General features: G+C 41.3%; 2 protein-coding genes across 9 annotated transcripts in view; both read left to right on the top strand.

The window, feature by feature from the left end:
• Positions 1-21,978, top strand: part of PPFIBP1 (PPFIA binding protein 1) — a 168,952-nt gene extending 146,974 nt beyond the window's left edge. For 5 of the 8 annotated variants that reach the window (XM_039240835.1, XM_039240834.1, XM_039240837.1 and 2 more), the window contains 16 exons: positions 361-417; positions 1,708-1,768; positions 2,127-2,156; positions 5,151-5,322; positions 5,815-5,847; positions 8,006-8,156; positions 8,437-8,565; positions 10,069-10,219; positions 10,921-11,032; positions 11,449-11,537; positions 14,510-14,632; positions 15,466-15,591; positions 16,189-16,377; positions 18,151-18,330; positions 19,951-20,016; positions 20,148-21,978. In XM_039240835.1, coding sequence (XP_039096766.1) covers positions 361-417; positions 1,708-1,768; positions 2,127-2,156; positions 5,151-5,322; positions 5,815-5,847; positions 8,006-8,156; positions 8,437-8,565; positions 10,069-10,219; positions 10,921-11,032; positions 11,449-11,537; positions 14,510-14,632; positions 15,466-15,591; positions 16,189-16,377; positions 18,151-18,330; positions 19,951-20,016; positions 20,148-20,234 — 1,756 coding nt within the window. In that variant the 3' untranslated portion in view covers positions 20,235-21,978. The remainder of the gene's footprint in view (positions 1-360; positions 418-1,707; positions 1,769-2,126; positions 2,157-5,150; positions 5,323-5,814; positions 5,848-8,005; positions 8,157-8,436; positions 8,566-10,068; positions 10,220-10,920; positions 11,033-11,448; positions 11,538-14,509; positions 14,633-15,465; positions 15,592-16,188; positions 16,378-18,150; positions 18,331-19,950; positions 20,017-20,147) is intronic. The other 3 variants (XM_039240836.1, XM_039240833.1, XM_039240831.1) reach the window with 2 other exon arrangements.
• A 693-nt stretch (positions 21,979-22,671) lies between these two features.
• On the top strand, positions 22,672-23,403 carry REP15 (RAB15 effector protein). The gene is given in 2 exon segments (XM_039240845.1): positions 22,672-22,809; positions 22,811-23,403. Coding segments are annotated over 2 exon segments (711 nt in total). The 3' UTR covers positions 23,384-23,403.
• Positions 23,404-23,806: the final 403 nt, after the last annotated feature.

Below are 23,806 nucleotides of genomic sequence, written 5' to 3'. Positions count from 1 at the left end.
TGGTCAGGTTAGAGGGGGATTTTAGGGCCTTTGGGTTTTATGTCTTGGGTCATAGGTGGCCGACAAAAAGTGTTGCCATGCCCCTAGTGACAGTCATGTGGCCAAGGCTGCTTGCAAGATGGCTGGGAAGGATTCAGGATGGGGGTACCATAGTTTCTCCCCCAGCAAGAAGAATTTTGAGGGAGCATATTCTCAATTGCTTACACTTACAATTAGACCAAATAAAAGAAAATATAATAGAATATTTTTAAGAAGAGAAATAGATTCCCTTGCAGTTGTTTTATTTCTGACAATTGTGTTCACTTAGAGTATATGTGGTCTTTTACTCTGAAAGTGCATCAAGTCTTTTTTACATTTTAGTGATGGAAAAATAATCCTTGGTGCTGCTGTTGAAACCCAGTCTTCTGATAGTCTTGCGTAAGTTATGTTACTGAATGTAAAAAATGTCACTTGAGACCTGGCAGAGAGGAAGCCTCTATCACACTAACAATAAGCAATATTAAAAAGCAAACGACTCTGAGGCCTGATTGCATTAACGCAGGTGTGGTGGTTGGATGGGGGTGGAGGTGAGGGTTGTTAAGTTAAGGAAGAAATAACTTGCTCGTTGACCATTATCGCATGCCAGGTTTTTGTACATCTTCAGCCTTCCCTCATCAGCTGTCATGTGATGTTCAGGCCTTTGAATTTGAGGTTTGCAACGACTTGCATTTTGACTCTAGCAGAAAAGAGTCACAGAGGATGGTGTGACGGCTGGAAAGGCTGCAGTGGTTTTTTTGCACTTTTAGTGTAATAAACCCACCTGATTTCTGTGTTTATCCACGTTAAAGTCTGGATTAAATAAGGAAAATCTATTTTCAGAACAGTACTCAAAGATGAGATCTTTTCTTTTCAGGGCATTATCTTTAATTTATTTGGTAGTCCACACTTCTAGCAACTTATTTACATTTGCACGTAAATACATGAGAATTGCCTTTTAAAAGGTTGTATAGTTATACTATTTTGTATAGCAAAGAAATCATATAAGTTATATAGTAGATGTTACTTTTATCTCTCTTTAAACTGGTCACATATTCCTGCCTTCAAATCTGAGTAAGACCAGCTCTATATATTTGAATGCCAGTTACATGAAAGAGAAAATCTCTGGATGTTTACAGGGTCACTTTGCCTTTACCAGGATAGCAGATAAATTACTATGGGCAGCAATAGGGATTTTTCTATTATGCCTTGATCAGAACTATAAAGTGAAGTACTTTGCCAGATTCAGAAAATTGACTCCTTTGTGAATTGAAGCGTAACACTTTGGTCCTTTATTGTAATGACAAGGATTATATGTAAATAGTCTGTGAGTATTTTAAACGCTCCCGGTGTAAATGTATACAGGCACAGGATACACCACTAATCCATGGAAACCAGTTTTACTTTCAAATATTGACATCACAGGGATAGTCCTCTAAGTGTTTTCCCAGCTATGTAACCGTGTGCAGACATTTAGAATTATTGGCAGCACAGTAACCGCCTCTGCTTTTCAGAGAACGAAATGTTATAATTTAGTTAAGCACATAAGTGACTGCCTGAATCCAGAGTTTCTTTTATTACCAGGATTCAACCCACGTACAATTTTAGTTTCTTTCCAAGATATTCTGCTTAGAAACAGTGGCACCAGAGGCACCTATTATTAATCCTAATTACTATTATTGTTATTTTTAGAGCTTCAAGTCTGCAGAAGTCCAGCAGCCTGGGCAATCTGAAGAAAGAGTCATCAGACGGGGTTGGTTCTGTGTTTTTTTCTCTCGGTTACCCTGAGAAGAAAATATTTAGGGTGCTTCATATTTTCCATTTTGCAGATAAAACCCTTTTAGGAAGAGTTTGTGTTTTCTCTAATGAAAAATATTAGCTATCACTGTTAATAGCAGATATTAAGAAATATGAATATGAAGGATGGAAAGTAGTATATAAAATTAAAAAATGGAGACTTTAATAAACCATTATTGGAAATAAATGAAATGAAATTGTGTAGCTCTGAAGTAGATGTACATTTATTTTAATTTATGGAATTGTATGTGACAAATTCTCAACATACAAGGGATTCCTGTAACAACCTTAAATATTGTTGTTGTTTTGAACAGGATACGGAGTCTGTTCAGAAGCCTTCAGAGGTAATTTTTGTGCCCAGATTATAATACAAAAGTGGTTGAGACTTTTTTTTTTTTAAATATTTTTATTTATTTCTAGGAGAGACAGGGAGAGACAGCGTGAGCAGGGGAGGGTCAGAGAGAGAGGGAGACACAGACTCTGAAATAGGCTCCAGGCTCTGAGCTGGCAGTCAGCACAGAGCCCGACGCGGGGCTCGAACCCATGAACCGCGAGATCATGACCTAAGCGAAAGTCGGACGCTCAACCGACTAAGCCACCCAGGCGCCCCCAAAAGTGATTGAGACTTCTAATCCCTGTGATTGCTGAAATGCCTCCAAAACACCAAAACTTAGAATCTCCAAAGCATGTTAAATGAAAGAAGCCAGACACAAAAGATCACACATTAAATGATTCCACTTACATGAAGTATCCAGACTAAATAAACCCATAGAGACAGAACACAGATTTGTGGCTTCCAGAGGTGGAGAAAGGGGAAGGGAAAGAAACTGCTTAATGGGTAAGGGGTTTTCTTGAGAATGATGGAAATGCCGTGGAACGAGGTGGAGGTGGTGGCTACACACCACTGTGATGGCACTAAATGCCACCGAATTGTTTGAGTCAGAATAGTTACTTTTTATATTTCGCCTCTATACACTGTTGAAAAACAAACAAACCCAAAACCCCCGAACACTCAAATCAGGCTATTGATGTTCTTAATGGGCACACTTGGATGTCCTTAGACCCCACAAAAAGTCCTTCTTAGATCACCAGTCTTAGAACAGCCATTCATTTCCTATAGCCACTGTCTGTTTACAGCAAACATTTTGGTGGGGCTTTTTTTGTTTGTTTGTTTTGTTTTTGTTTTTTAAAGACATATCAGCAGGGGCTCTGGTTCTTTTTTCCTCTGATTTTCAGTCATTAACTTTGTAAAGGCTACCGTTCTGGTAGACAGGCTACTTCCACAGGCACTCTCTTGACTGTTGGCTCTTAATGCCTTGAGTCATAAAGTAGGTGTCACTGATGAGGCACAGACAGTGTCTACAGCTATAATTACAGTCATCCTCTGTCCTTTTTGTCTTGCAGTTCATTAAACGATTAAGTGATTTTGACATCAGTGTCGACACAGATAACAGAATCACTGAATTGTAGCACCTACAAACTTGTAGTTGTGATGAGCAGTAGATATGTAGAATAAAATCACCACCTTAAAGCCTGTCACCCCTCTCTCCTTTCTCCATCTCTGCAAGAAAGAAACAGGGCAGGAGATTTTAGAGAAATGAGAACATGCAAACAAAAGCATCTTTGGGAAATACTACAACAGTATAATGGATCATATTTCTGTAATTGCAAATTCAGACGAGAAAGCTCAAAAACAGTAATTTTTTTATTTAAAAATTTTTAAGTTTATTTTGAGAGAGACAGAAACAATGTGAGTAGGAGAGAGAGGGAAGGTGAGAGAGAGAGAGAGAGAGAGAGAGAGAGAAAGAGAGAGAGAGGATTTCAAGCAGATTCTGCACTGTCAGCATAGAGCCAGATGCAGGGCTCAAGCTCACGAAACGGTGAGATCATGACCTGAGCCAAAACCAAGAGTCGGATGCTTAACTGACTGAGCCACCAAGGCACCCCAAAAATAAACAGTATTTAAAGTGTAAGTTAATAGTTACACTGTTAAACAGGCTCAGTTGGTTAAGCATGTGACTCTTACTTTAGTTTCAGGTAATGATCTCAAGGTTCCTGGGATCAGGCCCTGTGTCAGGCTCTGCACTAACATCATGGAACCTGCTTGGAATTTTCTCTCTTTCTCTTTCTCTGTCTCTCTCTCTCTTTCCCTCCTCTCTCTCTCTCTCTCTCTCTTTCTCTGTTCCTCCCTTGGTCACTCTGTCTCTGTCTCTCTCCACCCCCCGTGCCCTCCATTTCCATGTACTCTCTCTCAAAATGAAAGAATAATAATAATAAAAGTATAGCTTAATTACAATTAAAGTTCTTCATAAATACTTTGAAATATTGTAGACAGCCCAAGTGGCTTCTGAATCAAGAAAGAAAATTTTAATTATAGCAAGTTTAGTTTTGATGTTAAGTATATCTGCATGTATCATAGTCTGAAAATTGGTCATCCGTGTTTGGTAACTTGCAGGCAAGATATGAACACATCCCAGAATACCACTTAAAAAAATAAATTTTTAATAGTCACTGATTGTGTCTTTATTTTATTATTAATTCTTTGAGAAGAATATTTAGAATAACTAGAGTGGAATCTCTTTATACTGCTGGTATAGAAGTGGGGTTAATGCCTGCTTTGTAGAGTGATTATATTGGGCTTCAGTTATATTACAGCTATATTACAAAGACTGTGAACTATATTATATATTATGGCCAAGTCTGTGTCATAATTGTTAGAAAAATAAGAAATCTCTTGGTGTTCTGGTTATGTAATATCTTATTTCCGTGTCCTTGTGGGGAATGAGGCAAATAAAAATTGAGAAATTTTTTATAGAGTTGGCTTCATTTAAAAAAAAGGTTGGTTTTTTTTAAAAATGTTTATTCATTTTTGAGGGAGAGAGGGAGAGAGACAGCACACAAGCAGGGAAGGGGCAGAGGGAGAGGGAGACACAGAATCTGAAGCAGGTTCCAGGCTCCATACCGTCAGCACAGAGCCCGACGTGGGGCAGGAACTCACAAACCGCGAGATCATGACCTGAGCTGAAGTCAGACGCTCAACTGACTGAGCCACTCAGGCGCCTCAAAATTTGAGAATTTCTGTATCTTAAATATTTCAAGTCCTAAGCATGTGGGTTATAGATTAATGATGATCATGTTTTTGTTGCTGCCACAGCTATTGTTTCTTAAGTAGCTTTTAGCATTGACTTATTAAACTTACAGTATTTGTAATCAATCTCTTAGTTCCATCATTCTTTGAAACAAAGTGAAATATATAACGTGCCAGGTGTTGCACCCGGCATGTGCTAATAATTCTGCACATTAGTGCTGCCTTACATTTATTATTACCTCTCTCTCAGGATAAAACTCCAACAGAAAGCAGCCCGTTGGGAAGCCTCCCTCCAAAAGCTCCGGGACACGATGCCTCCATGGATGACACCCCGTTTGGCACTCGAAAAGCCAGATCTTCCTTTGGGCGTGGCTTTTTTAAAATAAAAAGTAACAAGAGGACAGCAAGTGCCCCCAACTTGGGTATGTGTGGCCAAAATGCCTTCGCTTTCATTCTGAATGAGGAAAAGATCGATCTCTTCTCTGGTTCATCTATTTGTATGTTTCTCTTTCTCAGAATTGAAGGTCAATGACTTGGAGGAAAGTTAGCGCCCCCCCCCCCCCCAAAAAAAAAAACAAGCTTCCACGGGTTGAATTTGGTGGTAAAGATAGCTCTGGGTAGGCTCTCACCCTGCTCTCCTTGTTGGAGCATAAATGTAGAGGAAAGACCAAAAACCATGATACTCTCTGACTTCATTGTAACGACTTCTCATCTGTTCAGAAAGTAGATAGATTAACCCCATATTGACACCGCTAACAGAGTCTGCAGTGTCGGAAGCACAGTGTGGTGCTTGCCTTTCCTCCCACTGTGTGTATTTTATGAGTAGGAGTTTGATCTGTGTTTCATTTTGTCATTCTCCTGTGTTTTCTCCATTGGGCTGCGTGTGATTGTGTGCGTTGTTGGGATATCTGAAGATCGTAAACGAAGTGCCAGTGCACCCACCTTAGGTATTGTACCCCTGCATGCCAGCCTTCGCCAGTGCTGCCCTCCAAACTGAGCTAACCTTGCCCTTGGCATCTGTGATCTGTAGAGAGCGAGCTGGCAGCAATCAGAAAATGTAGTCCGTTACTCCAGAGAGTTCCTTCCACCTCCTGCTAAAAATTAGGACTCTGTAGAGCCTTTGCTTCCAAGCCTCAATGCTGTTTTAACCCATGCTAATGACACCTCGCGACAGGCCCTGGGGGGACCTGGAAGTGCACACAGCACCCCTCGGAGTCCAGGGCAGCACTGCCCTGCATCATAAAGTCCAGCTTTTTCACCCTTCAAGTGCACACTGTCTCACACTAACCCCCAGGTCTGGCAGTACCTTCTCCACGCTCACGTTATCCCCAGAGAGAAATGTTTTCAGCCAAATGGTGAAGTCTATAGAAGATGTTGAAAATGATTGTTTCCGACTTCCTTTTCTTGAGGGAACGTTCTTCTGACATTTATTGCCTTGAAGATGGAGGTAATGTCTAGTGACACCAAGAAGCCCCATGCGCTATCTGGGGAGTCACCCCCAAAGTGATTTTAGGATACTGGAGGCTCAGTTTTCTTCTCTAAAAGTGTGGGCACAGGAGGGAAAAAACATTCTCAAACCAAAAATGAGAATAGGATGCTTCTTAAATGCGGGTAAGTTAGGCAACATTTTCAGGTACACCAGTACCCACGATGGCTTTAGTGTTTCGATGGAAAGGCTCCTTTGGATTTTCCCTGTAGGTTTTATTATCTTGTATAAGTTACCTACATGCCTTCTAAAGTGGGTCAGTAAGGGTAACCTCTCTCTTCATGGTCTTACATTTCTAGGATAAACATGGGATAACATCCAGACAACTGTTTTCAAATGTTTTTGTATCTTTCTTTGAAGAAATAAATTGCCCATGCTAAGAGCTGAGTACTGCTTGTTATAACCTATAATCACAGCTGTGCTTCATAGAAAAGTCAATCTTTGCAACTTTTATATCTTGCCGAAACATCGTTCCTGTGATTTTTGTTCAACTTTTACTTTCCCGAAAAAATGTGCAGTCTCGCATTCAGGAACAGTACCCCTTGTGTTTGCCAGGGTGGGATCATCCACGAAGGGACAGCTGAATGAAGTAAGCTAGTTAATGCTCAGAAACTGAGGAAGTAGCAAATTTGGATGTTACTCTTCCAAGGCAGAGTCAACAGGCACTGATTTTATATCAAAGGAAAAATTTATGCCTATCCAGTTCATTCTTTTCTCAGCACATAACAAGATATAAATAAGAGTAATCTCTCGAAAAAAGAATTGATGGAAATTGGTAACTTGGGATTTGATGTAAATGGCAAAGGAGAGAAGGACATGAAAAGAATATGACAAAGGGTTTGAACTGGAGTAAGAGGGAAAATATTATTTAGTAGTAAGGAAATATTTAAAAAGCAAACTTAAGAGAAGGCCCAGGAAAATTGCATGGTTTGTGGAGTCCACGATGTTCCTGGCCACCAAATTGGGAATATCCATAGATGTTCAGATACTGAGTCTGGGGAGAGAGATTAGGTCCAGAGGTTTTGATACCAGCTGCCTAGATATGGGATGCCATCATTTAGTGCTGAGCATGGAGTGGGTGGGCTTGTCCAGAGATCCTGCTGAGGGAGAGAACGTAGAACAGAATCTTGGAGTGAAAGAGGAAGAGAAAACAGGTGCTACAGCAAAGAAGAAACTATCAGATGGCAGATTTGGGAGAGCGTCCTAATAAGATGAGGGAGATAATGATGTTGAAGAATATTGGAGGGAGTGCACAGTACCAAGTGCTTTGGGAAGATTGAGAGTAATTTCATTATTAATTCAAGTCACTTGAGGAAAGAATATGACAATCCTCTTACCTCTTTGAATCTCAAAGAGGTTATCACTTGTAAGTTAATGAGTAGACACAATATCCTACACAGTATTCCACATAATGTTAATTTATACAGAACAGCCAACAGAGCAAAACATACATCCACGTTCCATTTTTCGTATTTGTACAGTGCCGTTTGTAAATCACTGATTTAAAGACCAACAGAAGAAAAATGTATAACAATTGCTAAAAACCAAAAAGGTTAACATTTAGTCATGTTCATTCCGTAGTTAAAGCTCATCGAGTTTGTATTCTGTTCTTGGAATAGCTGAAACAGAGAAGGAGACAGCTGAGCACCTAGATCTGGCTGGTGTATCTTCCCGGCCGAAAGATGCACAGGGAAGTAGTCCCTTCCAGATATCTCCGCCATCGCCAGATTCCAAAAAGAAATCCAGAGGTATCATGAAACTCTTTGGAAAGTAAGTAACAGAGCAGACAAATGGAGTGGGTTTTATATTCTATGTTGCTCAAATGTAGGAATAAATGGAAAATTAATGGGAAACAAGTATGAAATTGTAAGACTTTTGTGTTCCCTTTATGGAAGGAAGAGTGTGGTCTGGGATTCATTAACACACTGGGTCTCAGTTAACACTGAAATCCAAGTATCTGTTCTGACCATACATAAGCCGTGTTCTGATTAAAGTCTAAGGCCTCTTCAGGTCTCATACAAGGCAATGTGGTATTGTGTCTTCTGTTCAGACTTAGGAGAAGTCAATCAACTACATTCAACCCAGATGACATGTCTGAGCCTGAATTCAAAAGAGGAGGGACGAGGGCAACCGCAGGGCCACGACTGGGTTGGTCTCGAGATTTGGGACAATCTAACAGGTGAGAACAGCCGAATGAATGGACTTTGACATCTCCACCTAAGTGTCATGGCCGTGAGCACCTGCAGTGTTAGTGTTGTCCCTGGGTTGGCTGGTGGCATCCATTGCTTACTGTTGTGCCTAGCGAAAGGGTCCGTCACCTTTATAGGGCAGTGCCATTTGGCAGTGGTTGGTGAAAACCATGCAGAAGATGGGGGCTCTGTGAGCTAGGGGAGGAACCAGAGCTAAAGTGTCAGCAACATATCTGTTAGAATGATTGTTGGACTTAAGTTTGACAGAAAAAATAATTACCGTAAGTACTCTGAGGCACAGCTCTGGAGAGATGTGATAGCATAGTGGTTAAGTTCTAGACACAGACTATTTGGCTCTGAGTTTTTCCCTACCATATCCTATAACCTGGGTCACCTTGAGCAACTACTTCCATGCTCTGTGCCTCTGTTTCCATAGTATTAATTAGTACATTCCCCAAAAGGTAATTGAGTTTACATGCAGTCAGTATCTGGCAAATGGTAACTGCTCAATAAACATTAATGATTAATAGATTCTGTGAAAGCACCTAAAGGTGTAAATTCTGTCAGAATTCCTAAATTTATCAGGACCATATAATGTTTTCTCTGTTAAGACTCTGTGAACTTCACCCTTATCCCAATTTAGGGCTGGTTTGAAATTACTACACTTACCTACTAAGAATAAAGAGGGTGGGGTTGGCAAACATCTAGTACAAATCATTGATACTAAATCTTTTGAATGTGATAATGGGCTAGGAACCTTTTAAACATGTTCCTCCCACCCACACAGAAGACTGGACACAAGTTTCATCAAGGAGGAAACTCTGGCTCTCTTCAAACACAAAAGTCTCGTTTGCCATATGCTCTCTTTGTACACAGGAGAGGACCTCTTGTGCTGTTTAAAAAAAAAAAAATCTTGTTTATCTACACTTTTTTTTTTTCAGAAGAACACACTATGTGTCAAAGTAAAAAATAAAACATACGACTTTGCTTTGATTACATTTTTCTTTTTTTTTTTTGTCTTTTGTTATTGTTGCTTGCATTTTCCTATAGTCAACGATGACATATTGCTCTCTTCCCATTGATTACCACCTAGAGAGAAACCATAATTCTGCTAAAGTTATCCCAAGTTAGACTTGATTTCTTTCAGTCTAACCTAGCATCTTCTGTTTGGAAATTCATTTCAAACAACATTGGTTGAAACTAGTACAGTGACTTGACTTGTTTCATCTTGGTTTTCTTCCATATGATGAATTCTTGCTCAATCATATTGAATCTTTTGTACTTACATCTGAAATAAAAACTGTGGTCTTATAAGGTAACTTTCAACTCCAGTGCCACTCCCTCCTCCAGATATGTCCTAAAGCTTTCCAGGGTCAAATGTGTACCACCAGGGAATTCCTATGTCAGTTCAGCATATAGTTGTTCAGTCTTGATGTTAAGCCACAGGGTCGGCCTTTGAATTGTTTTTCATGCAGTTGTTCCTTTTTCTGTAGTGACTTGGACATGCCATTTGCCAAATGGACCAAGGAGCAGGTTTGCAATTGGCTTGTGGAGCAAGGCTTGGAGTCCTACCTGAATTCTGGAAAACACTGGATTGCCTCTGGCCAAACACTTTTGCAGGCTTCTCAGCAAGATCTAGAGAAGGTGACTGCTTCTCTGTTGTGTTTAGACAATGGATACTGAGAAAGAGAAAGAGACTATGAATGTAGGAATGCTTTGTACTCCAGAAAGGGGAGTGGATGGAGCCAGTCAGTACTCTTGAAAACATTTGTTTTCTGCTTCGCACCTTTTTTTAAAAAATTTCGTGGACTTAACAAGTAGTACCTGGTCTTAATGATTTCTTATGAAATTTAAGCCCCTGGCATTTTAATGAGAAATAGATGTATGGATATAATAATAAACCTTAAGCTCATATTTCTTAAAATCATCCCTGTGGCTTATCACTGGCCCCCACTTCTCAATGCAATGTATACATTTAAACTTTACATTAAGGAAAAAAAAAGAGCCCTACATCTTATGTCTAATTATTTAACATTTCTTCCTAATTATTTAACATTTAGTACAAAAACAGTAGAATTTCTGTTTTGCGTGCTACAATCCCAGTCTTGTGAAGGAAGGAGCCTGTTACGGAGTGTGGCATGCCACTAAGCTCATCGCAGTGGTCTTGGCTTTCTAGAGCCCTTTTGTTCAGTAGCATCTCACTAGCCTGAGTCAGCACGCTGATTTAATGTGATTGTTGAGTCTTTAACACTAGCTTCCCTTGGGGAGAATTTGCATTTTTTGCCAGTGACATCCAGCCCATATGGACGGGATTGTGAAGCCGGTGTTTCTGTTTATTATTTCAGGAACTTGGAATTAAGCATTCACTTCATCGAAAGAAACTCCAGCTGGCCCTGCAAGCCCTGGGATCCGAAGAAGAGACTAATCATGGAAAGCTGGATTTCAACTGGGTCACTAGTAAGAGGGCTCACTCATTCATTCATTCATTCATTCATTCACTCATTATGAATGAATGAAAAAGTAAACCTGCTTTTTCTTTTTAATCATAAGAACAGGTGTGTTTTTGTTTTTGTTTTTAATTTTTACTGCCTTTACCAAGGACATTCTTTTTTTTTTTTTTTTTTAACATTTATTTACTTTTGAGAGACAGACAGAGTGTGAGCAGGGGAGGGGCAGAGAGAGAATGAGACACAGAATCAGAAGCAAGCTCCAGGCTCTGAGCTGTTAGCACAGAGCCTGATGTGGGGCTCAAACTCACAAACTGCAAGATCATGACCTGAGCTGAAGTCGGCCGCTTAACCAACTGAGCCACACAGGCGCCCCAAGAACAGGTGTTCTGTGCCTCACTAACAACACTGATTTCTCTCCTTTAGGATGGCTGGATGATATTGGTCTCCCCCAGTACAAGACGCAGTTTGATGAAGGACGAGTAGACGGTCGAATGCTCCATTACATGACTGTTGTAAGTGATTTACTCCCAGGTTTATTTTGGAGGTGGGGGTGCGGGGGGAGGTAAAATTGTTTTTCTCTGAAAAACACAGGAATAAGAATGAGTAAAATACATTGTTTTCACAATGATTTCACCAGAGTTCGAAGGTGTTGCCTTAACTTGAGAAGAGCAGGAATATATTCAGTTAAGCTGAAGTTGTAGGATTTGATGATTGCAACACCACTGGGAAATTTGACACCCTGATTTAAGCTGTGTGAAACCTAATCTAAACTAAGCTGTCCATGGGGCACCCACGTGGCTCAGTTAAGTGTCCAACTCTGAATTTCTACTCAGGGCATGATCTCACAGTTTGTGAGGTCAAGCACCATGTTGGGCTCCATGCTGACAGCAGAGAGCCTGCTTGGGATTCTCTCTCTCCCCTTCTCTCTCTCTCTTTCTCTCAAAATAAATAAATAAACTTAAAAAAAAAATAAACTAAGCTGTCCAGAATGTTGATTACACATGTATTCAACAATGTAGACACTGAAGTGCACGCTTTGCGTACATTTTCTAGTACGTGAATTACATCTAACACAGATGTTTAAAAACTAGAAGGTAGTGTTCCAAAGCCCTGGCAGTCTCTGAGTTACACATTCCTTTATGCAGCGTCCACTCAGGAGAGACCACCCTTCTGACCTGACATCTACAGAGACTTGTCTTCTCTCCTCCCTTCCACTTTTGAGACTGTGACCTGAAAACTGCATCCTTTCCCACTTAAGCCCCGTTCCCCTAGGGCAGGAGTCACCGATTCCTTCGTTGTCGTTTCATATTTTTAGCCTTCCATCAAGGGACGGAAGGACTTTTCCCTACTTTACAGCAGTGGGGAGAGACAGATGCCAGGAAAACCTGTTTTAGGTTCCACAGGACGATCATTGTACTATTGTGTCATATGCCTTTATTTAAATGGCCTTTTGTCAGCCAGGCTCGGGATCCGCCTAGCATAGTCTCTTCTTCAAATAAGCTGAAAATTTCCAACACCTACTTTTTCAATATCAAACTTGAGGTTCATCTCATAGGTTTTGTTTTCTTCTCTATCATTGAACCCAAGCCCGTACCTTGGTGGGCACGTAACGTAAACCAGCTTGCAGTGATACCCAGCATGCGGTACCTGGAACATTTACTGTGTAAAGAGTACTCTCTTGCAAGCAGTGTGCTTATATTAATACTCACGTCTCAGCAAAACTTGAGTTAGCACTCTCGCTATCCCCGGTTTTTAGATGAGGGAGTGAAAGAATTGAGAAATTGGGTGACTTAGCCAAGTTTCCACAGCTAGAAAGTAGTAGAAAGTCACAGAGCATTTGAACCTAGGCTTTTTCCAGATTCCTGCTCTTAATAATAGCTCAGCCTCGAACAAATTTAGTACATTTTTGCCTGCCTGTCTAGGTATAGGTTTGTTCCTGCAAGAATGTGAGCAGAGTCAGGCTTAAAGTCACAAAGAAAGTGTGTATAACTTTTGTGGCTATAAAAGAGTATATTATCTTAGAAAATTTGACCCCAGGAGTTCTAAGTCACAAAAAATCTTTTTTTGCATGTGGTATCCAGGGTTGGATCCTGGAACAGAGAAAAGACCTAGCGAGAAAACTGGTGAAATTCGAAGGAAGTTTGCAGTTTAGTTATCATTTTTTTGTAGTCTATGTTAACTCCTTCGTTTTGATGACTATATCATGGTTATATAAGTTGTTAACATAAAAGGAAGCTGAGTGAAGGGTAGCTGGGCCTTTGCTCTATCTTTGGCAACTCTTTGGCAAATCTAAAATTACTTAAAGATATTTTTAAATCTATAAAAAAAGTCTGTTTTGATTTAAAGGAAACAGCCCCTACTTTTAAAGTCCTGTAGCTAAAATAATTAACCTTATATTTACATTTCAGTCATTATGCATTAAAATTTTTTTTAATCTGATAGACTTTAATTAGTTGAAAATAGCCCATATGGAAATGTTTTTGAATGGGTGTCTCAATCTTAGATTAAAATATGTGGAATGCCTGTACTAATTACCATAAGGCACTGCCTGTAAGAAATTTATCCAGAAAAAATTTCAGGAAAAAATGTTTGCTCAGTGAGTAGCTTTAAGAATTTCAGCCAATTATCTAATATTTTTATTTAAAAGCAATGTCTATAATAGATCTGCCTCCCTCCTGAGCACCTCCCCCCCACCCCGCCACCAAGAAGCATACTATCAGTAAGGTGTGCCCAAAATGGATGTTTTTCTTGTTTTGTTTTCTGGGTGTGTTTGGAAGTAGACTGATGCTTATCTTGACATGGCCCTCCTGAAGTAATTTGTTTTGGTGTGTTTGGTATGTGTGAAACATTCCTCATAACCACAGACTGGGGAAAGTTACCCCGTCAAGGAACCTACGGTGATATATGCTGCTGCTTCTTTTTAACTCTCACCAAAACCTTTACATTGATCAACATAAGTTTTCCAAAATCATTCACAACGTCTGCTAGTTAAAGCATAACAATCCAGATCTAGAGATTACTTGAGGCTCGGGGAATAGTATAAGAGAGACACTCCTCTGGTTTTCCCTAAAATGGTGATGTGCCTCAGCTCAGAAAGCCAAGCTGTGAGCATCAGTGAGTATCACGTGCTCTTACACATCACTTCAAAGAGGATCACTTTTTGCAGTGACCCAGCAGGTGCTTTTCAAAATGTGGGGTCCCACGATCCTATCTCAGAATGTCTAGAAGAGAGAGAAATAGGTGGAAGTTAGCTTCCATTGGAACGTTAATTTTGTTTTGTTTTGTTTTTTAATATATTGGGGTCAGTCCTGGAGAGGATTTTGTTTGGAACAGGAAAAAGCGTTCTTTTACTAAAAGGTTTGAAAACACAAGCGCTCGAGGCATTTTGGTATGGGGGCTTTTCTACTTTTGCTCGTGCTTTCTGAGATTTCTCTGAGAAGATCCTTAGAGCTCAGCGAGCTCCTCTTTTTGTTCTTTTTTGCAGGATGACTTACTGTCTTTGAAGGTTGTGAGTGTGCTGCACCATCTCAGTATCAAAAGGGCTATCCAGGTCCTGAGGATCAATAACTTTGAACCAAACTGTCTGCGCAGGAGGCCATCTGATGAGGTAGCACCTGAGGTTCAGATTTATTACACAGTAAATATTACTGGAATTTCCACACGCAGGACTGTGTGTGTGTGTGTGTGTGTGTGCGCGCGTGTGTGTGTGCGTGTGTGTGTGCGTGTGTGTGTGTGTGCGCGCGCGCGCGCATGCACAGAACAAACACCCATTTCTTTGTGGAGCCTGCAGGAGAAGCTTCTGGTTTCCTCAGAGCTTCCAATCCAGCCTCATTCCCTCCTGGGGCTTTGTTTTCCCACATTCCTTCCATTTCCCCCATGATGGTTCCACCTATGTAACTAAAGCGCAAAGATTGTTTAATTACCCTTCCTCCTTTTCTCGGGTATATTTTATTTTTCTGCTTCCTTAGCCATGCAGTTAAATATCACTATAAAGGCTTGGTTTTCTTGGGGTGCCTGGGTGGCTCAGTCGGTTGAGTGTCCAACTCTTTGACTCTTGGTTTCGGCTCAGGTAATGATCTCACAGTTCATAAGTTTGAGCCCCGTGTTGGGGCTGATAGTGTGCTGTGCTGATAGTGTGGAGCCTACCTGGGACTCTGTCTCCCTCTCTCTCTGTCCCTGCCTCCGCCTCCCAAATAAATACATAAACTTAAAAAAAAAAAGACTTGCTTTCCTAAAGCACTGCTTTATTAGTTTGTAAAAAAGCTTGAAACCATGACATGAATGCCTTAAAACAAAATTCAGACTAGTCAACACCTTTTCACTCTTTCTATAAACACAAAGTAACTGCTCTTTGTAGCAGACTTTTTAGAACCTCCGGTTTTAACATTTGGAATCCCATAGTCAGTGACTGAAGCTCTTGGTGTTCGTTTGTTCTCATAGAGTAGCATCACCCCATCAGAGGTTCAGCAGTGGACCAACCATCGCGTGATGGAGTGGCTGCGCTCCGTGGACTTGGCAGAATATGCCCCCAATCTCAGAGGCAGTGGTGTTCATGGTGGGCTCATGGTAGGACTTGGTTTTAATTTAAAAGCTGGCTTCTTATCATTTTGTGTCCATTAGTCTAATGAGTATGATATTACCAGTTTGCCTGTCATACCCTAGAGTCATTTAACTGAACCCTCCGGTTCCATTTCTAGTGAGTCTTTACTTTCCCGGTAATTTTTTCCCATGCCTTTTATTTATATCCTATAACTCTCGATCAGGTTTAAACCTGTTTCTCATTTATTATCTCTTATGTTGGGTAACATCTGGCCACCGGCCCTCATATGATCATGTTTTGAACCACCTACAAAAAGACCGATGATATTTCTGCACATTGATGCTGTGTAAGGAGCTGCCTTCCAAAGGCATCCCAAAGACCACTTCAGAGAGCCAGAAGCCCTAACTTTGGTAATGCCCGGATGTCAGGAGCAGCTCCACTTCTCACTCGCTTAGGCAAGATAAAGAAAAGATGTGTAGCTTGAAGACCGAGGTTCATACTCGGTCTGTCTCAGTGGGTAGTTGAGGGGTCGTTAGTGATAACTAGATGAAAGAGCTTTGCAAATTATAAAGCACAGTGCAGACCTACACGGTATCTGGTGCCTTACCCAATTTTTCTTCTAGGTCCTAGAACCTCGTTTTAATGTAGAAACGATGGCTCAGTTATTGAACATCCCACCAAGTAAGACCCTCTTGCGAAGACATTTGGCCACTCATTTCAATCTTCTGATCGGTGCTGAGGCCCAGCACCAAAAGCGTGATGCCATGGAGTTACCAGATTATGTGCTTCTAACAGCCACTGCCAAAGTGAAGGTCAGTCCAAGCTTGTGCCTTCTAATAATTGGTTAAAGCAAAAACTTTTTTTCTACCCATCTGTGTCAGGTATTTTTGTGGGCTTTACAAAGTTTTGTGGATGGATTGTTAGTCTCTGCATCCTTAAGAGTGAGTAAGAAAATGTGTGTTTGAAAGTTTCTTTCTGGGGGTTTCTTTATTCAAGTCATTTATTTTATTAGAGTTAACAGTAACAAAGAGTATGATGTTGGCATGCAGTAGATATATTGAGAATACTCAGAGTCTGCAACTTGGGCTCACCTATCGATTGCAGTTGTTCTGTGGATAAATCCATTCTTGGAGGAGGAATTTTTCTCCTACAGATTCGACTTCTCTGGCTTACAGTTGACCAACTTTAAAGTTAAGAAAAAGATACTTAAGAAATGATTCAAGGTAGACCAGCAGAGAATGACTATATCCAGATTTACCCAGATTCATGGGTCATGCCAAATTCAGATTACTTTTTCTTCTTTTAAGTCACTTCTCTGTGGTGGGCACGTGGGGGGCTTTTAATCAGTTGAGCATCTGACTTCTGCTTAGGTCATGATCTCACGGTTCATGGGTTCGAGCCCCATGTCAGGCTCTGTGCTGACAGTTTAGACTGCTTCAGAGTCTGTCTCTCTCTCTCTCTAAATATATATATATATATATATCCCTCCCCTGCTTGCGTACTGCCTCTCTCTCTCCCAAAAAATATTTTTAAAAAATTTAAAAAAATCATCTCTCTGTGCACTCTTCTGAGTCTGTTATCTCAACCAACTTAATGTGGAAATGGGGCTTATCAGCTTCTCCACAAATATGTACCCAGTTCCTTATATATATATATATATGTGTGTGTGTGTATATATATAGTGTATGTATAAAATATATATGTATATATGTGTGTAATATATATATATATATAGTTTTTTTTTAAACTCCTCTTCCTAACAGCTTCTCTTTAGCTCTCTTTCTCCCTTAAAAGATGTACCATATTTGAAACTTCTGAGAGATTCTGTTGTACCTAAATTCTCAGCATCATGGGGCACCTGGGGGCTCAGTCGGTTAGGCGTCTGACTCTCGATCTCTGCTCAGGTCATGGAGATCGAACCCTGCATCGGGCTCTGTGCTGACAGCTTGGGGTCTGCTTGGGATTCTCTCTCTCTCCTTCTCTCTCAAAATAAAATAAAAATTAGGAAAAGAAAATTTCTCTGTATCAGCCTGATCACCATCTGCTTAACAGACTCAGAGACTACTCGGAGACTAAAATGGAATTTTTCTTCCAAGTATCACTGGAAATTCTCTCTCCAAATGAGTGAGGATTCTTTTAACAGCCACCAATCCTGTTACGGAAGCATAACAGGCATATTCGATAATCATAGCTTCCCTGAAAAGAAAATACAAGTCAGGACCGTTTTCTTTTGCTGATCTTAGAGGGAAAACCTTGCAAAATTGGATTCATCTCTGAGATATCTCATTGTATGAAGACCTGTTTAATCAAAAGCAAGGCTCTTGGCATTTTAGACTTTTCAGTGACTACCCAGCTAATGGGTATGAATGAGAACAAGCTTAGTCTTCTGAGATTAATAATAAGGATTATTTATTGTATTTGGGTGTGTCCGTCATACACCCAGGATGCTTTTATGTTTGTCACACCAATGTAATCATCCAGTTGCTTTTCTCTGTAGTTGGAATGAATAATTAAATTATGCATGTTGTCGATCCTTTGTCATATGAATTTTATGAAATCCCTGGATGTTTGCTTTTCTTTTAAAGCCAAAGAAACTAACCTTCAGCAATTTTGGGAATCTGAGAAAGAAGAAACAGGAAGATGGGGAAGAATATGTTTGTCCAATGGAATTGGGACAGGCATCAGGAAGTACATGTAAAAAAGGATTTAAGCCTGGTTTGGACATGCGCCTGTATGACGAAGATGATTTAGACCGGTTAGAGCAGGTAAATGCAACACTATATACCTATTTGAAAGTTCCTCGTGGAAACTTCGTGCACTATGTCTACTGATCAGTTTTTTCTCAAATACCAAAAAATAAAGATAATGATCAAATAATAGTTAACAACTTCCAGATTGCTTACTATGTCCCAGGCACTAGCCTGAGCATGTAACATATACTAACATTCATGGTGGCCCTAAAACCTACAGAGCATGGAGCCCCCTGGGTGGCTCAGTCGGTTAGGCGTCCGACTTTGGTTCAGGTCATGATCTCACAGTCCATGGGTTCGAGCCCCACGTTGGGCTCTGTGCTGACAGCTCAGAGCCTGGAGCCTGTCTTCTGATTCTGTGTCTCCCTCTCTCTCTGACCCTCCCCTGCTCACAGTTTCTCTCTCTCTCTCTCTCTCAGAAATAAATAAAACATTAAAAAATTAAAAAAAAAAAAAACCCTACAGAGCATGGTTATACTCATTCTCAAGAGAAGGAAACTGAGGCACAGATTCAGTAGCTTACCCAAGACAGAAGAGATGCTAGAAGAACTGGGATACCAGCCTGCCAGGCCAACTTCAAAGCCTGGCCTATTCACCTATGTTATACCATCTCTGGATTAAGGAAATCTGTGTGTTAAATGAAGTCAGAAATACACGGCTCAGTTAGCCTTTTCAGTATGAAGTCATGGATTTGAATACTGCCCTTTAAACACCAGTCCTTCGGTGGCCTTGTCAACATCAGAGCACTGGGCTATTATGTGGCAGTAAAGTATTGTTTCATCTAGTATTTAATGTCCATTGACAGTAATGAAAGGAGGTTTCATCAGAAGTGTTCTGTTGCAGGGCACCTGGATGGCTCAGTTGGTGAAGCATCTGACTCTTGATTTCTTCCTCCCTCCCTCCCTTCATTTACTTTTAGGAGAGCACGAGCGAGGGAGGGGCAGAGAGAGGAGGACAGAGGATCTGAAGTGGGCTCTGTGCTGACAGGCTGACAGCAGCGAGCCCGATATGGGGCTTGAACTCACGAACTGTGAGATCATGACCTGAGCTGAGGTCAGACGCTCAACTGACTGAGCCATCCAGGTGTCCCTGACTCTTGATTTCTGCTCAGGTCATGATCTCACAGTTGGTGGGACTGAGTCCCACGTCGTCTGGCTTTGTGCTGGCGGCATGGGGCCGCTTAGAATTCTTTGTCTCTCTCTGTCTCTCTCTGCCCCTCTCCCTTCCCTTCCCTCCGTCTGTCTCTTCTCTCAAAATAAACAAACATTAAAAAAGAGAGAGAAGTGTTCTGTTGCTCCCATTCTATTCAATATCACTTGCGTTATTTTTTCTTAGACTTTTGCTCACTTTGCTTTCTTTGAAATTGTGCCAATGAGGGGGTGGCTGGGTAGCTCAGTTGGTTAAGCGTCCAACTTCGGCTCAGGTCATGATCTCACAGTTCGTGGGTTCGAGCCCCGTATCAGGTGCTGTGCTGACCTCTCAGAGCCTGGAGCTTGTTTCAGATTCTGTGTCTCCCTCTCTCTCTGCCCCTCCCCCACTCATGCTGTGTCTCTGTCTCTCTCAAAAATAAATAAACATTTTAAAAAAATGAAATTGTGCAAATGAGGAGGTCATGTTCTGGTATGTTCCTTGCAGATGGAAGACTCAGAAGGGACAGTGAGACAGATAGGTGCATTCTCTGAAGGCATCAATAATCTAACAGTAAGTCTATAAAATGAATTTGAAATATTAATTCTCAAAGTAACCCCGAAGGACTACATGTTTCGTGGAGGTTGTGTGGTTCTGAGCTCGTGGCTCCCCGTGTGTGTGACCCCCATCTCCTTGTTTCCCAGCACATGTTAAAGGAGGATGACATGTTCAGAGACTTCGCCGCCCGCTCCCCCAGCGCCAGCATCACCGACGAAGACTCCAACGTTTAAGCCGCAGCCCTTGCTGAGCGTGAGGAGCGCCTCGCCTTTTCTCCACCTTCCTTCTCACTCACTCACAGAACACATAACAAGCAGCAGGTTGTACATTGTCTATAATTCCAGCTTCTCGTGTGGAAGTGGAAGCGGCAAGCGGGGTGTCTGTGCCTGTTCTGAAGACGCCGTGACGAATGAGACACTGGTGAATGAGACAATAATCGTTTTTCCTCTATTTAATGTACAAATCTGTGATATATTATATTTAAAGTATTGCATTTATTATGAGTGTTTTAGCGTCGTGTCGCCATTCCCCTTCACAGCGTGCGGGATGCGGGAAGCAGGAAGCAGCGTGCGGATGATTGTCACGTCCGCGTCCTTCCTTGTGACAGCAGCACAGCCATCAAAGCAGAGTATCGTCTGCTTGCAGAATCAATAGGTGGAATGTCTTTAAGCATTCAGCGTGCCCGCCAAGTGCCAGCCACACCTCCACTTGCCTCCTGTGGTCCTTTTTTATATATTTTTCTAAATATGTGTATATATTTAGTACATAGAAAATAGAACTTTTATCTTGTGACATAAGGCAGATGGTGAAAAGCAAACACAGTGATCAGAATTTTCACGGACCAGCTGGCTTCATGGAGAGGCCGGGATGGTCTGTCCTTCTCCACCACTGAGCTGTAATGCTGTTGATCATTCCGACTAAATCGGTATATTTGAAATCCCCCTTCTTTGGTGACACATCATGAAATTGTTGAAGAGTTAAGCAGTTCAACCTTCATCTTGGATCCTGTTACCTGCAAAGGAAGAACTCCAGAGATATTTAAATACTGTTAACTTGAATGCATGCAGGAGTTCCCCTAAAATGTAGAAATAGAAATGATTTCTGAAGAAACCAAACCAAAACAAAAACCTTTACAGTATTAAGCTTCTTATTTTCCTCTTTGCTAAATGGTTCATTACATCAAAATACTACCAGTCTACCTTACGTTATTCATCGTACATTTCTCAGGCTGTCAATGAATGGGATTTTTTAAAGAAGCTGACTCTTTGAACATTTTGTCTCAGAATTCAGTAACTCTGAGGCTACAAAAATGAGTTTTATAATGACTGTGTTGTGATGAGAAAATGTAGTTCACGTTTTTCGATAGCACAGGGCCGAAATACCGCTTATCAAGAAATAGCTGTGTTTATACTTTTTGAGGGGTATTAGAAAAACTGTTCTGTATTTTATTCACTACTACATCACTTCTCATAATAGCCAACTTGGGAAAGACAGGTTTTCACAAACTGGCCTGGACTGAGCAGTTCAGTATATGCCAGTGGACTCGCTTATAAATTGTTTGAATGTCAGTGCTGCGATCTCGCAAGCTATTAGCAGGTTATCCAGCTTTTCAACAAGGGCCTGTCAAACTAAATTGCTGTTTATTCATTACTCAATTGATTTGATGCTAATAATGGTCTTTTGCTCCCTACTAGTCATCGTTTGGCAACTGTATTGGACTCTTACGTATTAGTGCTTTATTTTAATGTGAACATCTGTCACCATTTGAAAATTTCAATTTCTTATTGAAACCTGGTTAAAAAATACCAGGAGACTGTTACAGATGCCAAATATTCTTTATTCAGGACAGTGTAACATAACTGATGATATGTGATAAAGTTAAGATTTTTTTTGACGATATATATTTTATTTACAAAATATTGTACACTGCTGGTATTACCATACGAAAAGAAATAAAGTCAATTGATAATTGCCTCATTTTTATGGTCTGTTACCTTATTTCCCTTTGTTCAGGATTCCCATGAGGCTTTATTTCTGGTATAGAGAACAGTGACAGATATGCTTTATAATTCACAAACTCCCATTCATTTATTGAGGGGAGGGTTTCAGGATGTATCAACAGGTAGAAATCTGAGGACTTGGAGGAATTTCTCTATGAAAGGAAATAGGCTGCTGGGCTGGGGGGTGAGGAATCATGGAGGAGGGGTTATCGGAAAAGCAAAGAGAGATGACTCACCAGCAAAGCTGAAGACGTTAGGTGTAGAGAAGGAGGTGTACAGTTCTTCAAAAACCTGAATACTATTTTTAATTTAAGTAAAATTTGAAAAGTAGAAACCTGTCTTGGAAGAGATTGCCAAATATTAAAAGTCGAGTGACTCGACCTAGAGAGGAACAGATGTTTTTGGTGAGGGTTAATCGTCTCTGACTTAATAGGCCGGCAGGAGTCTGTATGAAAACAACACGCCTCCTTGGCAAACAGGGAGACTTAACGTGTTTGTTTAGCTGTGTGTAGATATGCTTAGCTGCCCCACACAAATGTCCAGGCGGAAAACTGGGACCCTCTCACCAGATGTGACTTTGCTGTAAGATCTTTCATCTGAAACAGAAGTCACTCTGGATGAGGACGCCGGGTGTGATCTCTGGAAGCAGCACTGACTGGGTGCAGAGAACATGGGGCAGAAACCATCACGACAGCCGGCTCTGAATGACAGCACAGAGGTTTTCAGTGTCTGCGAGGTGGTCAGTGAGGCGATAGTCCACGCGGCCGAGAAACTGAAGGACTATCTCGGATTTGAAGACTCTCTGAGCCCACCTATGCCCAGCTGCGAACACTCTGAATGAGATCTTCCTAGTCCACTTTGTCACCTTCCGCCAGGAAAAGGGGGTTGATGAGTGGCTCACCACCACCAAGATGTCCAAGCACCAAGCCGTACTGTTTGGGGCGGACTGGATTTGGACCTTCTGGGGATCCGATAAACGAATACGGCTGCAGCTGGCAGTGCAGACTCTGCAGATGTCTACTCTTCCTCCTGCGCAACCTAAGCCTTGCGACTCCTCACATCCAGAATCCAGGCCAGAGGAGTCTTCCAGGAAGAGGAGTCGATCTGATAAGCTGGAAGGTTTCTGTGACTTGACAGGAGAGGATTGCCTGGGTCTGTTTATCAGTTTTGGTGTGCCTGGAAAGCCCAAAGACATCAGAGGAGTTATCCTGGACAGTGTCAAACGTGAGACAGCGCCGGGCCATCTGCCAGGAGCGAGGGCCGTGGCGCGATTTGTCCTGGAAACTGAAGACTGTGTCTCCATCAGAGAGCTGCTGGGAATCTGTCTGAGTAAGAAAGATGGGCTGAGAGAAGTGGGCAAGGTTTATATCAGCATCCCCTGAGCTGGATGTGCGTAACTAGACTGGCCTGTAAGACAAAAAGAAAAAGTATTTTACTCTAACGGGCATGCTCGTCCACTTGCATCATCCCAGCATGGGATTTTTTTTTTTTTTTCCAACCCACCCTCCACTGAACAAAAATGATCACCTGGGTCAAAACATAGAATGTCATGCGTAGAGAGGGAGAATCCTGGCCTGCATTGCAGGGAAAAGTTACGATTTCCTTTATTCGGTAATAAAAATGGGAGGAGGGGATAATAAAGTCACCCTTAAAGTTTGATTTGCTTTAAAAGAAATGCGTCTCTGTTTATTATAATAGGTCTAGAACTTGAAAGTGTAAACTATATTTTTACTGCTGTGGGTGGAAGGTGGGTGGGGCGAGGTGGTGCCATGCATTCTCACCGGCTACAGATCAGGTTTAATTAC

The sequence above is a fragment of the Hyaena hyaena genome, unplaced genomic scaffold (genome assembly GCF_003009895.1).
Source record: "Hyaena hyaena isolate Hyena2069 unplaced genomic scaffold, ASM300989v1 scaffold_182, whole genome shotgun sequence".
NCBI lineage: Eukaryota > Metazoa > Chordata > Mammalia > Carnivora > Hyaenidae > Hyaena > Hyaena hyaena.
Note: the sequence above shows the minus strand (reverse complement) of the source record. Positions and strands in the feature narration are given on the sequence as shown.